Here is a 15654-nt window from a genome sequence, read left to right on the forward strand (position 1 = left end):
GGATAATGCTGGAAACCATCATTCTCAGCAAACTAACACAAGGACTGAAAACCAAACAGAAAACCCAAACCAAACATGTTCTCACTCATAAGTGGGAGATGATCAACGAGAACACATGGACACAGGGAGGGGAACATCACACACTGGGGCCTGTTGGCGGGTGAGGAGCTAGGGGAAGGATAGCATTAGGAAAAAAACCAAATGTAGATGACAGGTTGATGGGTGTAGCAAACCACCATGGCACATGTATACCTATGTAACAAACCTGCACATTCTGCATATGTACCCCAGAACTTAAAGAATAATAATAATAAAAAATCTAGGGCACTGCATGTACACTGTTATCATGTGCTGCAAATTATCACCGTTCTTTAAAGAAGCCCAAATTCCAAAACTTTGAGGTTGTATTATGGATGTCGTTTATAACGCCAATAAAGAGAATATACAAAGAAAGAGCCTTGGCCCATAGCACAAGATTTACCAACGAATGCATTTTTATATATTTTAAGTTACAATGAAATGTTTAAGGTATGTAGGTATAATTTGTAATAATTCTTTGTCACTGATCTTTAAAAATTAATACCTAACATTTCTGCTTATGTCAAAAAAAAAAAAAAGGAGGGCTTCATGTTCCCAAATAAAAGTGTTCTCATTTTAAAAGACTCAACTATTCTCCTTACTTGGATGGGTTTTGTAGGCAGGTAATTAAATACCTGGGGAGGCAGAGGCCACACCCACAGCCCTGTCCCACTAACATCACATGGAAGGTGACTTACCTGGAAACTATGACGCCATTCACTTGGAGGAACTTAAACAGGTCCTGTGCCTTCTCCCGGTCCTTGAACTTTTCTTTGGCAGTCAAGGTGTCATATGGTACCAGAAGAGGGTGACTGCCACCACCTGGGTCAGTAAGGTGAGAGGTGACATTTGGCTCTTCCTTTGCACTTCTGGGAGACCACACCCGCCCCGGTTCAGCTTCCTTAGGGGATGCCGTGAATCTCACTCACCTTTGCTCTCCAGCTCCAGCTTCTTCTTCTTGGCCCAGATATTGTGATAGTTCTCAGCCACGACCTCCACCATTCCCTGTGTCCCACCAAGAAGAGCCAAGTCAAAGAGAAAGTAAGCAGGCAAGCTAGCTTCATAGCTGCTGGGCTATCTCAGGCAGCCTCGGGAACAGCACCCCACTGAACACTAACAGCACACAGCCAAGGGCCTCCCATCATTAATGATTCTGTGCTTATGTACCTCATTCGTTTCCTATCTTCCCATACACACAGAAAACAATTTCTAACTCTCTCCTTCCCTTGTAACTTATTATTCTGGCAGCTTGATGCATTTAGGAGAAAAATCCATTTCCGCTTGAACCTGCATGCTGGCAGCATGTCATTTTTCACAGCTGCTTAGTATTGTACCCCTGACCTCAGATGGGGAGTTGGGAGTGCGGGCCAAGAAAAGTCTAGAACCCTTGAAAGCCTGTAGCTTAACAAACTAAAAATAATCACGTCTTAAAGGAAAGTGCTGTAAATAAGATTTCTCTAGTAGAATCCATCTTTGTAAGGCTTGTAAAACAGTGACTTAGAATGAAGGATGTACTTTGGAAAGAAACTTTCTCTAAGGTCCAAGGGGCTGGTCTGATGGACTTCCAGAGGAGTGAGCGCCCCAGGCTAGGGCAGGCACAGCCACCAATGTGTATAGGAGGGGAGCAATGGGCTTTCAGTTTCAACCCCTTGGTCTCACATCCCTATCCTGCAGTGACTGGCTGCCTGCACCATCACAGGGCGCTCCAGCAACCCACTATGGGACGTGTGGGTTGTCCTTATGTTTTGGAGGCCTTACAATGATACCAGCAAACACCTCCACTGAGGCGCTAAGTTTCACAGATTTTGTCCTAGTTGTCTTATTTATTTTGGGTTTTGACACAGTATAGTCAGCCTTCCTTAACCGTGAGTTCTGCATCTGCGGATTCCACCAATTGTAGCTTGAAAATATTTGGAAAAAAATGTGTCTGTACTGAACGTGTACAGACTTTTTTCTTGTCATTATTCTCTAAACAATATAGCATAACAACTATTTATATAGAATTTACATTGTGTCAGGAATTACAAATAATCTAGAGCTAATTTAACGTGTATGGGGGGATGTGTGTAGGTTACAGGTAAACTATGCCATTTTATATCAGGGACTTGAGCGTTGGTGGGTGTTGATGTCTGCGGGAAGTCCCAGGGTGAAGCCCTCATGGATACTGAGGAAAGACTCCAGTGCGCTGGTGGTTCTTCCTACTGAGTCAGCACCCGTCAGGGCGTCCTTGGAAGAAGCACAAAGCCTCCCCTTCTCGGAGGACTGGTTCACTCTGCGGAGACCTTCCCTGTGGCCTCTGCACAATGTGACCATCTTCAGTTCTGAATTTTAGTGGTGTTATGTTCTAGAGATTCTTTCCCTTTTCTTGCCCTTTAACTCTTTGGAAGGTAATGCGTCCTGCACTTGAAAGCAAGTCATGCCGGACCTGGGGCACTGACCTGGAGCTCCCTGGAGAGTACAACGTTTGAGAGGTCGAGGGGAGCAGGGCTGTAGCTGTTGCCCTAGGAAAGCAAAGGCAGAGTCACGGGGTTGCCATTATTTTCCTGGTTCTTATCAGCATCCCCAACTTCGGCTGTGAAAGATGTGTCCCGAAAAATCCCCAGGGTTCATCTTAGACAGTCCCACCTAGGATGCCCCAGGCAGAACGCCCCCAGGTTCTCCACGGGTTCCATCGGCCCAGCGTGGGCCTCTGGGTGTGGTATATGTACCTGGTTGGCCTGGGACACGCTTCGAAGCTTCTCATTTTCCCGCTGTTGAACCAACGCTTCTCCCTCTTTGGTCCTCTCCACAGTCCAGCCCACAGCTAGCATGGTTTTCAGGGACTCTCGGGCAGGCCAGCGATAAATTTCCTTCTCCTAGAAGAGAATTTGAGCAGAAGCACTTTGCAGAACACACCCCAGCATTCCCCCTGGCCCTTCTCCGCACGGCAGGTGGACCCCGCTGTGGGTGGGGGTGCTAGTTCGCGCCAGCCTTCTCTCACAAGGTCAAACGATCCTTTGCATCTTACCCGAAACGCAGGCTTTCTGGTGTTTTTAGGTATAAGACCCTACAGTGTCTCCTGCCCTGGGAGGAAACGTGCCAGACATTAGAAATGCCATTATCTACAATCTGTAGGTAAAGAACAGGAACAGGAGAGTGACTCCTCATGTTCTAGTAGTTGCTGAAGATGAGAGCTTGTCAAAATGCATCTGCATAAAGCTCTCCTGTGAGTTTGGGAAAGATAATTTATTAGATTTAGAATTCTTGTGGGCCAGGCGCGGCGGCTCACGCCTGTAATTCCAGCACTTCGGGAGGCCAAGGCAGGTGGATCACCTGAGGTCAGAAGTTCGACACCAGCCTGGACAACATGGCGAAACCCTATCTCTACTAAAAATGCAAAAATTAGCCGGGCATAGCGGCGCATGCCTGTAGTCCCAGCTACTCGGGAGGCTGAGGCAAGAGAATCGCTTGAATCCGGGAGGCAGAGCTTGCAATGAGCCAAGATTGTGCCACGGCACTCTAGCCTGAGTGACAACAGTGAAACTCCGTCTCAAAAAAAAAAAAACAAAAAACAAAAAACAATTCTCTTTTGGTCTATGCACAATTTAATAGATAGTCAACATGAATACAAAGATACATACACCATCCTTCACACGTGACACTAGGCCTAGGACTAAAGCTTACAAAGAATCTTACAGATTGCAAGATAAGAATTCAGAGTTGAGTTGGCCGGGCGCGGTGGCTCAAGCCTGTAATCCCAGCACTTTGGGAGGCCGAGACGGGCGGATCACGAGGTCAGGAGATCGAGACCATCCTGGCGAACACAGTGAAACCCCGTCTCTACTAAAAAGTACAAAAAAACTAGCCGGGCGAGGTGGCGGGCGCCTGTAGTCCCAGCTACTCGGGAGGCTGAGGCAGTAGAATGGCGTAAACCCGGGAGGCGGAGCTTGCAGCGCGCTGAGATCCGGCCACTGCACTCCAGCCTGGGCGACAGAGCGAGACTCCATCTCAAAAAAAAAAAAAAAAAAAAAAGAATTCAGAGTTGAGTTAAACCAAATATGTTAAGTAATCAATTTTTTTTTAAGCAAGAGATGCGTTCTTTTAAACTTATTTTCTTGAGGATTCTCTTCTCTATTACCTGTATCTTTCATGTATTAGAAATCATTTTTGGCTGGGCATGGTGGTTCACACCTGTAATTCCAGCACTTTGGGAGGCCGAGGTGGGAGGATTGCTTGAGGTCAGGAGTTCAAGACCAGCCTGGCCAACATGGCGAAACCCTGTCTCTACTAAAAAATTACAAAAATTAGCTGGGCATGGTGGTGCATGCCTATAGTCCCAGCTACGTGGGAGGCTGAGGTAGGAGGATCACTTGAGCCTGGAAGGTAGAGGTTGCAGTGAGCTGAGATCACACCACTACACTCCAGACTGGGTGACAGAGTAAGAGACCCTGCCTCAAAAAAAAAAAAAAAAAAAAGAAATTATTATTGTCTTTTTTGTTTTTCTTTCTTTCTTTCTTTTTTTTGAGATGGAGTCTTGCTCTGTCGCCAGGCTGGAGTGCAGTGGCATGATCTTGGCTCACTGCAACCTCTGCCTCCCTGGTTCAAGCAATTCTCCTGCCTCAGCTAGTTCTCCTGCCCGGCTAATTTTTATATTTTCAGTAGAGACGGAGTTTCACCATGTCGGCCAGGATGGTCTCTATCTCTTGACTTTGTGATCCGCCCACCTCAGCCTCCCAAAGTGCTAGGATTACAGGCGTGAGCCACCATACCTGGCCTCGTCTGAATTTTCCCCAGCAATTTCACTGCACCTTCTCCCTGCCCTGCCCTGCCCTGCCCTAACCAAACCCCTTCCTAGTTCAGTTCAGTTGCAGAACTACAAATGCATTTTGGCCCAGCCTGAAAGTGCTGAATGATGCTTCTTTCACCAATGGCCTCTGAAAGCCAAAGAACAGAAAGTGAGGCTGGGCTCTTGGAAACTGGTCCTGAGGCAGTTGCTCACTGGCAAGCTTGTGAACAGTTTACTGAGTCCTAGACGATGTTTTAGGGACTTGAGAGTGAATGTGCTCTGAACTCCTCTGAGCTCCTGATCAAATCACTCAAGGAAGGAAACAGCATGCCCACACAGTGTTACCAGAGGCCTGTTTCTTACCTTCTCCGTTAATGTCTTGAAAGGCCTTATCAGTGGGTGGGTCTTCACATTTTCATCCAGGGAAATCCCATATTTCCATCCACTCTGACTCTGTAGAAATGTTCTCAGTTCAAATATCCTTGGCACGCAAAGAACCCCGCTATGTGACCCAAATCCCTGCTTCTATTCTCGTGGAGCAAATGGAATAATGGATAGTGACAGGGCTTAGAAATTCTCTTCAAAAATGCCTAATTGATCCTCTCAGGCCATCAGGCTGTCTGCCTCCCGAATCTTGAACTCTGCTCTTTTATTCCTTGTTGTTTTAGTTGCTGTCCTCTCCATTTTCTCGCTTGTATTTCAGGCCCACTTAAAACAGGATGTTTCAAAAGGCCCTGGGAACAGTGCTTCTCAGGTTAGCGTACCCCCTTTGCAAGAAGAACAGAAGCTAGGACTGGGAGGCCTGGGAAGACTGGACCTACTGCCACTGCCTGGAGGGGCCCGTTTGGCTTGCAATCCTTGCCTGCCAGTGCCAGAGCAAAAGCATAGTGATGTGTGCTTCCCAGAGTCACAGGAGTTTAAGAACTTTTAGGGTTATTCAACAAATATTGGGTGAATGTCTTCTATGGTACACATCAGACTCTGTCCTAGGCACAGTGGATACAGAGATAAGTAAGAGCCCCTGATTTCCATAACTTCACATCCCCAAGGCTTCTGGCTGTTGCTCTTTCTCAATCTCAGCTTCTGTTCATTTGTTAAATGTGTATATTTCCTAAGTTTCTGTCCCTTCTCAAGAGACATATACTCCCCTAGGTGATCTAATTTAGGCCTATGGTTTCACTTACCACTGAGAAGAGACTAGTATCAAATCAATACTTCCAGCGCAGAACTCCCTCCTAGTTTCAAACCTATTTAAGCTATGCTTGGATGTTCCACAGGCACCCCTCAAATTACTTCTCTACATGTCTCCTCCTCTCGGGTCCCCCGGATGAAGTGAACAGCCCCAGCTTACACTCACTTTCCAAGCCAATGACATGGGAGTCCTCCTTGACACCACTGCCTGTACCCCTCCCATCATTTGTCTGTCTGTCTGTCTGTCTCTCTCACCCACTTCCCTGCTTGTATGTTAGCTCAGGCCACCATTAGCTCTCACTGGGGTTACTGCAAGAGCTGCTTAAGCAGCCTCCCAGCCTCCAGTCTTGCTGCCTCTCCCTGGATTCATTTTCTACCCTATTGTCCGGGGATATTAAAAAATCACAATCATTTGTGGGCACTCTACTGACTTCGAATGTTTCTGACTGCCAGCTGCCATCCTGGTAAAACCCAAGTCCTTTCAAATGACCTGTAAACCTAAAAAGGTCATCATGCTGACCTCTCCAGACTCACTTCTCACCCTCTGTCCCATCCTACTCCACATCCTAGCTCTACTGAACCATGGTTCCCTAAAGCCAAACTGTCTCTGGCCTCCCTGGGTCTGCACCTGCTGTTCCCAAGGCCTGCAGGGCACTTACCTCCTTGTGACAGATGGCTCCCACTCATCCTTTAGCACATGCTGTAGATGTCACCAACTCTGGGAGATGTCCCTGGACCCCCAGTACTGGATTAGGGATTCCTATGTGTTCTAATCCTGTGCTCATGCTCACCATAGTCCTGGACAACCTGCCCCACAATGGCTGGTTCGTTTTGATTCTCCCACAAGATCATGAGGCTTTTGAGGGCAAGAAAAACACTCTTTTACTGTAAGATCATCAGTGCCGCCTGGCACTGGTGAGCAGGCATGTATCTATGCCCTCGTGAAGCTTACCATCTAGTGGCAGAAAGAGATATCAATCAACTATACTAGTAAATGTAAAACTGATAATTAGAATAAATGTATAGATGTACAAATGTTATAAATACAAATACCTAAGCGAGCTATGAAAGTACTATGAAAGGGAAGGACAAGGTGCTCAGAGGGCCCAGAACTGAGAAATCTGGAAAAATGCCATCCTAGGAATTCATGCTTGGAGTGATATTTGCAGGATGAGTTGGTGAATGCTGCGAGCATGTGTGTGAGTACAGGCGGGTATTTGGCAGGCTCCGAGGAGGGTCTCTGGCACATGTAGTGCATATGTGAGAGAGAGAGAGAGAGAGAGAGAGAGAGAGAGAGAGAGAGAGAGAGAGAGAGGGTCTAAAATAAGGGGAGGTGGCTGGAGGGCAGAGGGCAGAGGAGGAGATGAGGCTAGAGATGGTAGCAGAGGTCAGATCAGGCAGTGCCTACCAGGCCACACCAAAGATTTTGACCATTATCTTCAGAAGAGTTAGAAATTATGAAAGGATTTTAACAAGGAGAAAGAGCTGGGTAGGAAGAGCAGTGGTAGAATATGCATGACTCACTTTGTGTACTGAAACTCTGACTTGCTTGCACTATGAAGAACAGACTAGGCAAATGCACGTGGGGAGACCCATAAGGAGCTTATGCCAGTCTGGGTGAAAGACGACAGCAGCTTGGACTGAAGTCACAGGACAGAGACAAATATACGGATGTACGAGAGACTCAGGAGTTCAAATCCACATGGTTGAGTGATGGCTTCGCTAATGCTGTGGGCTCCTGGAGGTGACTATTCTCCCTAATTCTTGGCTGGCCAAATGGCCATAGGCAAAGAGTTCTTAGAAAATGCAGATGCTCTAGAGCAAGGGCCAGCTGGCTCTGCCCCCTCAGTCAAATCTAGCTGACCACCTTTTTTTTAATTAATAAAATGTGATTGGAATACAGGCACCCACTTTTGTTTATGTTTTCTCTATGGCTGCTTTTATGCCACAGCAGCCGGGAGGAGTCATTGCAATGGAGTTGGTCTGGCTCTCGAAGCCTCAAATGTTGATCATTCAGCCCTTTACAGAACAGATTTGCCACCTCCTGCTTTAGAATCATGAGGTATCAGCCCATTCATAGTTACAATGATAGCTGTTACCATCAGCCCCCAGTAGACTCATGGACGGATGAGCTGAGCCTACATCCACACAGAGGCTGAGCTAGTGGTTCAAGGTGTTCCTTCTCTGCGGGCACATTGCATGGAGGTGGTTTTCTGTGCTTTGCTGTGGACATGGGTCCACGGTTATACACTGTAGGCTGCAGCTGAGAAATGGCCCCAGTCCTTAACTGGCTGTCCACAGGAATCCTGGATATCTTTGGCACAGTCTTCCCACTTTGCCTGCCAGTGTTAAAGGGCTGACACAGCAATGAAACATATGAAACAGCCTGACCTCATGTGGTGAGGAATTCTAAACACCAGATGGAGAGCCTTATTAATAAGGGAGTGTCTGGGAGTTGTACCACTGCCTGCCATAGGAAGACGAATGTGTGTCTTCCCTAGAATAAAATCCAGCCTTCCAGAAACATGCAAGGGTTAGGCTTTCAATTTCATTTTTTTTTTTCCAATCTGCATTCAAATACAAAAATTGGATAGAAGCCTCCCCATTCCCATTAAGCATTTACATCAAACACATACAAGCCTGTGTGTGGGCACAATTCCCGTAACGAAATGTTAAGGAAGAAGTTAACGCTTCCAGAATTGATCATTTTCTTGAGAAACACAAAAGAAACACCAGCAGCTGCTGTCACCTATTTCTGTGACCTCCACCAACCGTGGGAAATTGCTGCTCAGAAATAACGAATGCCGTCGGCATGGAAAATCTGTTACTTCGACAAATCAGGCAGATTTCCAGGACTGGGCCCTTTTAATGTTCTTGGGCTGGTTTTCCCACCTGACAATTGTCAGCTGGAAGATAATCCCTACCTTGTCACAGGCCCATTTATCATGTGAATGCTCAGCATACTTGGTGACGATGTATTCCAATTTTTCAGGCAAGGAAAAACTGTGAAACGAGGAAAAAAATATCAAAACCTCCCCAAGCACTTCAGCCAGACATAGTAGAAGACGGTCAGAACTACCAATCAATCAGCTGTCAGAAGGCGGATGTGATCAGCCAGCCAATCCCAAAGCTAAAGTTGGACTCCAGGCACAGTGACATTCCTGAGTAGGAGTGGCATAGCCAGGGTGAGGTCACGGACACACCCAAGTCTAACCGTGGAACATCTCTGCAGGAGCCTTGGCTGGGCAGGCCTCTGCCATGTGCTCTGGGTTCTCTTGGCTCCTGGGCCAGACCTGTCTTGGTTAGACAGCGAGAATCCAAGGTAAATGGCCTGTCATCCTCCGGCTACAATCTGGAAATGGTAGAAATGGGTAGCCAGAGAGCCGTATGTTATGAAATAGTGGTTTTCTACCTTTTGGGGCTTGGTGGCTCATGGTGAAATACTAGAATTTTGGAAGTACAGTAGACACCTGCTATTTCTGTTTTCTTAGAAAACAGCTCTGGTCCCTTCTGTTGGTATCGGCACCTGCATTCCCTTTACATTGCGTAGTCTTCTTATATTGTATGCAGTGTTACATGAACTGTCACCAAGGATGGGCATATGACTAGGCAAATCAGACTTTCTCTCCATGGAATTTAAGTCTTGAGTTGGGTGAAACTAGGGCAGTAAATTCTTCAAGGTGATTCACCCAATGGGGACATCTGAAGATTGTCGATTTCCTCACAGTGCCTGATTCCAGTCCTTCCCTGGTGACTATGTGTGCTAAGGCCAGGCTGGCCTTTCACTAGATTTTGACAATGACCCCATATTCTTGCAAAAGGTGCTTTTCTCCTGAAGTAAGCCAGGGTTAATCTCCATTCCTCAAGGAACTATATTGATGTCATGGGTATATGTGAACAAATCTGAACTCTCAAAATAACACAGAGCCACCTGCCATTAACACACAGTTGCTAGAGTATAATGTTTTCTCAGAATGTTTTCAAAAGCATCCAAGTTACTACGCCATTTGCTTTGTCTGTCTTTAACACTGTTACATTTTTATAGGCAGAGTTCTCCGAAGTCAGCACCTGCCTTCTTTGGCCCCAGCTTGATGGTTTACCATGCCCCTTACCTCTTCCAGCAGTTTCAATTCTGTCCCACCATCCCACAGCTCAGAGCTCTTTCCAATGGAATGTGTGTTTGATGATCCCAAAGATTACACATTATCAAAGCAGACAGTCCCCCTGGGAAGGGTTCAGGCTTTCATTTGAGAACTACTGCCATGAAAGACAGGTCTAAGGGGCTCATATAGGCTCAGGCTTACTTTCCCTGCTCACCCTGAAGCAGTTTTAGAGCTCTTCATTTAAAATGCACCTGGAGCCGACTGTATACCCTACAGCACATATTCATAACTGGGCAGAACTACTGCAAACCAAAACTTAGCAATATTTTGCCCAAGGGATAAGCGCACCTCCATGGCCTAGTCAACACCAGTGAGAAATTCTGGAAAATTACAGGGAGAAATTAAAAGGCGCAATGGTAGGGCTATTCTGAAGCTCCAGCATCCCTCGGCATGGCAAAGAGCAGGTCCAGCTTTTCCAGTGAGGACCCCACACTGTTCTGTCATCACACCCCAGCCTTGCCAGGACTCAGCTGACTGTTATTTATGGAGCTGTTGTGATGTACGATGCTATTAGAACCATATGAGCCTAATTCACCATGAGCAAAGATTTTGTCAAAAAGCTCATTAATAAATTAATTGCATAATTTGTCAGGGTAGTTCTCTCAGTGCCTCAGGAGACATTTATTTGTGGGAGCATCCATCTCTGGTAATAAATAAACCAACCCTTTCCTCCCCCACCAAAAGCCCAGAATATAGTAATACAGATATGTATGGATTAAACCTTGTGCCTGATGGGACTTGTCAAGAGAAATGATGAACAGCGTTGGCAGGAGGGAAAGAGGTAAAGCTCACATTTCTTGCTGCCCTCTGGAAGAAAACATTGGTTACTGGACAAAATACAGGACCAGCTTAGAGATGATTCTGGACTCACTTCACAGTGTTGATAGGTTTGGGATCAAAGTTGCCATCTGCATCCACTGAGATCTGTTTCTCCAAAGTGGCTGTGATTCTGGTATCTAAATAATCCGGTGGCAAGGCCCCAGCTATAGCACTGAGACAAGGCAGGGCCATTCGGAAAAGATCTGGGTCATATTTCTGTGAGGGAAAAACAAGGCCACCTTAGCAGAGAAAGCAGAACCATGTCCTTAGACAGAACCATTCACTAATCACCTGAAAATAGAAATAAAATACACGCATCTATCCAGGTTAACGAAAGTGAGAAATGTGTAACCCCTTAATTATTTTCTGGTGGAAACGAAGGTATCCTTGGAGGATGAACTAACACTCTATAAAGCCCTCAAGTCACCATTTGCTTTAAGTTGAAAAATCTTAAACAGGTTTAAATCAATACCTCCTACATGGTTAATTTCAAGACCAGCTAAGGGTTAAAGTGACTAGTCGCTAGGCCAGAAGTGACTATAAACTTGTCTTCTAAGAACGGTCATAGAAATGGACCCAACTTGCAACTGGAGAGGGCATAGCAAGCTGTGCCAAGCTCTGTAGTAGCGGATATGGGTCATATGTTGACATCAGCAGCAGGCTGCTCAACATCCATCATTCTCTCTTGAACCCAGCCTGAAATGAATTTCAGTCAAATAGCATGGGGTTGGGAAGAGTTTTGATCTGCTTACACTAGACCAATGAAATCCAGGGGTAAAGAAAATGTAAGTGCAGGTGAACGAGCTATATGCGTGTTCTACATTTCTCTAAGAAACCCAGACCTGCTCACTTTCTACCTTTAAAGCTGCTGACCTCACAAATTGGGTTAGGGGAAGTGGAGCAAAGTCTGAGTCAGAGCTCTACTTCAATCACACCGTTCGGTAAGGCCTGAGTTTCAGAGGCTCTGAGCTCTCACCCGACGCCTCCTCAGATGAGTGCCTGGGAAGAACCTCTCCCAGCATGGCTTAAGGTCCTCTGGAAATCCCCTGTCCCACCATCACAGCAGATGTCAGGGCTTTTCCTCTTGGCTCGAGCCTAGTGAAGGCTGACAGACAGGAGCCGCACCAAATCAGGGGGAAACGAATGGGGAGGTAAGGCATCGAGACTGACATCAGAGGATGTGTGTGTCATTTACTCTGGTCGTCACTTTCCCATGTACAGTTCTGTGAATGTGAAAATTTATTCAACTACTCCGAGGCTTTGCTTCACCTGTAAAATAAGGATTTTAAGAGTTTCCATTTCAGAGAGAGGGGCAAGAATTAGCGTAATATGCTTGTAAAGTACTTAGCACAGGTCCTGGCAAATGGAACGCTAAATAGATGATGGCTGTTATTATCTGTAGGTGCTGGGGCACTGAGATGCTCTCTTTTTGCTCAGAAAGTACCGTCATTACCTTATGGGAGAGAGAGTCAAAAATCCCCCAGAAAAGCTTCTCCGTTAGGTGCAGCTCTTCTTCCACAGCTAGCCCATAGCTCCCCCATCCTGAAGGCAGGCAGTAATATTTCCAGCACTGTTCATAGTGATTCGTCAGAAGCTGGGAGGTTCAGAACAGGAGAGACCAGCGGGGTGGGGTAGCGAAAGTCCACGGGCATCAGAAACATGCAGGAGAGAATAAAATAGCAAGCAGAGATCATGAGAATGAAACATGTGAAACAGCTGGGCTGTCGACAAAGAGGCCCTTCAAACACCGCTGGGAACAGTCTGCTCTCTGCCTAATGAGCTTGAGCCTGAGCGGATCTGCCTGATTAATTCTTGTGCCTCCTAATGTGCCCCTAGCAGTTACTGGAAAATGGAGAGGAGCCATTTCTAGTTCAAACGAGAGAGTGCTACCTTCTGAAAGTAGTCACCGTGTGCTGTTCTAGCCAGTCAAGGGTGGCAAGAATTTCTTCTGGGAGCTTTGCTTGTAATTCTGGGAGATCTTGGGGGAATGCTGATATGGGGAGAGGATGGTGGGCTGCAAGTTGTGGGTCTGAAGATTTTCTCATCAATTACCCGTTGTTTCCTTGCCCCCACTCCCCGTGCCCCCTCCCTCCCTCTCCGATCCTCTCTCTCTCTTACACCCCAGTGATTTTACAGCAGTTTCACATCTTGCCAGTAGAGGGCAGAAGTTACCGGTAATGTTTCCATCCCAGCAGGTGTGATCCACGTCCTCCAAGAAAAATCCCACTGATATGAGAGGTAAAAGTGAGCTTATTGAGTGATATCAATAATGCCTCTTCAAAGCCAGTATCCAGCTGGCAGCAAAGGCTTGCAGAGGAAGCAACACCAAATTAAGCTGTGCACACTATGGTTTTCGGTTAAAATATTTTCTTTTTTTTGAGATTAAAACTGCGGCTGCTAGAGAGAAGAATTAGCCCTCAGAGGACTGTGGAATCTCTGGGAACATACAAACTGTTTTCTGCCTGGGATGGAGACAGGGGATTCAATTAAAGCGCTCTGGGAATTCTGGGTAGCCCAGTAAAATGCTGCCTGAAATGCTTGCTTGGACGATAAAGAAAAGTGCTGTTAAAATCATTAGGTAGGATTTTCAGGTGTGGCTAGCCGTTGCTAACACTTTTGCATATGCGAATATGGAAGATGCCTCAGAGATAAAAGGTAAAAACACTGACTGCAAGGGTGGATGGCTGATTCTGGTGCCCTCCCACCAGGCCCAGATGCCGCCAGTGATAAAATATTTGTAATTTATGAGAAAACCAGAGACAAGACAATAAAAAAAGGGAAGGCCAGGCATGGCGGTTCACACCTGCTGTAATCCCAGCACTTTGGGGGGACTGAGGAGGGAGGTTTGCTTGAACTCGGGAGCTCAAGGCTGCAATAAGCCATGGCTGTGCCAAGTGTGGGTAAAAGAGTGAGACCCTGTCTCAAAAAAAATAATAACAAAAAAGAGGGGTCTGTGATCTTTTTATTAAGAAAGCGAGCCAGGCACAGTGGCTCATGCCTGTAATCCCAGCAATTTGGGAGGTTGAGGCAGGTGGATCACTTGAGGTCAGGAGTTTGAGACCAGCCTGGCCAACATGGTGAAACCCTGTCTCTACTAAAAACAAACAAACAAACAAACAAACAAAAATTAGCTGGGCATGGTAGCATGTGCCTGTAGTCCCAGCTACTCAGGAGGCTGAGGCAGGAGAATTGCTTGAACCTGGGAGGTGGAGGTTGCAGTAAGCCGAGATCATGCCACTTCACTTCAGCCTGGGTGACAGAGCAAGACTCTGACTCATTTAAAAAAAAAAAAAAAAGTAGAAAACAAAGATTTCTTACAAACAAGAAAAGCACAAAACAGTATGGAATAGAAAAGGGACATTTAAATCAATTTAATGAAAAACCACAGGGCCTTGAAAGCTTTTTGAGATGAACACAGTCTGAAAACCTAATTACAGCGGGAAAGCACAAAATCTAAGTCCCCGTACTAACTGCAGCTAAATATCAACCAGTCAGTGGAAAGCAGTTAAAGAAAATTGGAGCAATTTTCTTCAACCTCGACATTCAAGAAAGGACGTGGTTTTGTGGGATGTATCTTGTTAGCGAACCATCAACTTCAGGGAGTCAAACCCATTTAGCATGTATTTTTCCTCCAAATTGCGAAGACATCACATAGGACCAGGCAAGTTTCCTGTGCAGCAGACTGTGTTTCTGTAACAATAGTGACGTTTACCTTGAGAGGCATTTTGCAGTATTCATTGAGTTGGGGCACATCAAAAACGAGGCGTCGCAGGAGCTGCTGTAACATGGAAGGCCTCAAGTGACTGCAGTAGGAAATAAGAAACATAGAAAAGTAAAATGAAAACGTAAGAAAAACAATCAAGGAGGAATGAAAGAAACACTCAACAATAAGCATATTACAGCCAAGAAAACAGCTCCTAATACACAAGATCTCGGATAAACAAGAGTAGATGATAAAACACTTGAAAACAGTATAGTTAAAATTCAGAAAAAGAGTGCTAACGAACTGGGATACCCAAGGTGGAACTCTAGAGTTGCTATGTGACAAAATGTGCTAGGATATATGCATACTCAAAATATAATCACTGATTATGTGCAAAGAATAGAACAGAAAGAAGGTGCAGCTCAGGTTCTAGTCATCTCTAAGGCCCCCTGAACTCTGCAGAGGGAGAAACTGGAGTTGAGCAGCTCCACAGGTGGACTCTGAGGCCACCTACTGGTGTGATTTGAAGAGAACTTTAAAGCCCTGTGCCTTAGGATCTGGTCCATGAAATTCTCACTACTGGAATCATTTGTTTGGGGTAAGGCTTTGTTCTCAAAACAACTCCATTAATAGGCAAATACAGTAACTATTTAAAGAATAATCTATCAAATTACAGAGTTCATGGCACAAATAAATTTTGAGGTAGAGAAAGGAGAGGTAAGCAACACGGATTTTGCTTTTTTACATTGCCAAACTTTGAAGACACCTAGTGGAACCTATGGTTTTCTCCAGAGAAAGGTGTACACACACAAACACAATTTGATATGTAAGTTCAGATAATGAATCCCTGGATTTTTTCCACTATTGCCTAAGGAGCTATGGAGGTAAAGCTAACACTCCTTTGTGGAATGTTGGGATGCCAGGGAAGAAATCCT

General features: G+C 45.8%; 1 protein-coding gene across 26 annotated transcripts in view; it reads right to left on the reverse strand.

Moving 5' to 3' along the window:
* The window catches only part of LOC105463656 (ryanodine receptor 3), a 561838-nt gene that overhangs the window by 117186 nt on the left and 428998 nt on the right, over nucleotides 1-15654 (reverse strand). For all 26 annotated transcript variants that reach the window (XR_011606198.1, XR_011606199.1, XM_071067152.1 and 23 more), the window contains exons 49-57: nucleotides 14729-14819; nucleotides 12470-12610; nucleotides 11069-11232; nucleotides 8959-9037; nucleotides 5207-5296; nucleotides 2787-2933; nucleotides 2517-2579; nucleotides 1008-1083; nucleotides 777-900 (exon numbers count right to left, since the gene is read on the reverse strand). Coding sequence is in view for 24 of the 26 variants with exons in the window: in XM_071067152.1 (XP_070923253.1) it covers nucleotides 777-900; nucleotides 1008-1083; nucleotides 2517-2579; nucleotides 2787-2933; nucleotides 5207-5296; nucleotides 8959-9037; nucleotides 11069-11232; nucleotides 12470-12610; nucleotides 14729-14819 (975 nt within the window). In the remaining 2 variants the exon portion in view is untranslated. The remainder of the gene's footprint in view (nucleotides 1-776; nucleotides 901-1007; nucleotides 1084-2516; nucleotides 2580-2786; nucleotides 2934-5206; nucleotides 5297-8958; nucleotides 9038-11068; nucleotides 11233-12469; nucleotides 12611-14728; nucleotides 14820-15654) is intronic.

This window comes from Macaca nemestrina, chromosome 7, assembly GCF_043159975.1.
Source record: "Macaca nemestrina isolate mMacNem1 chromosome 7, mMacNem.hap1, whole genome shotgun sequence".
NCBI classification, from domain to species: Eukaryota; Metazoa; Chordata; class Mammalia; order Primates; family Cercopithecidae; genus Macaca; species Macaca nemestrina.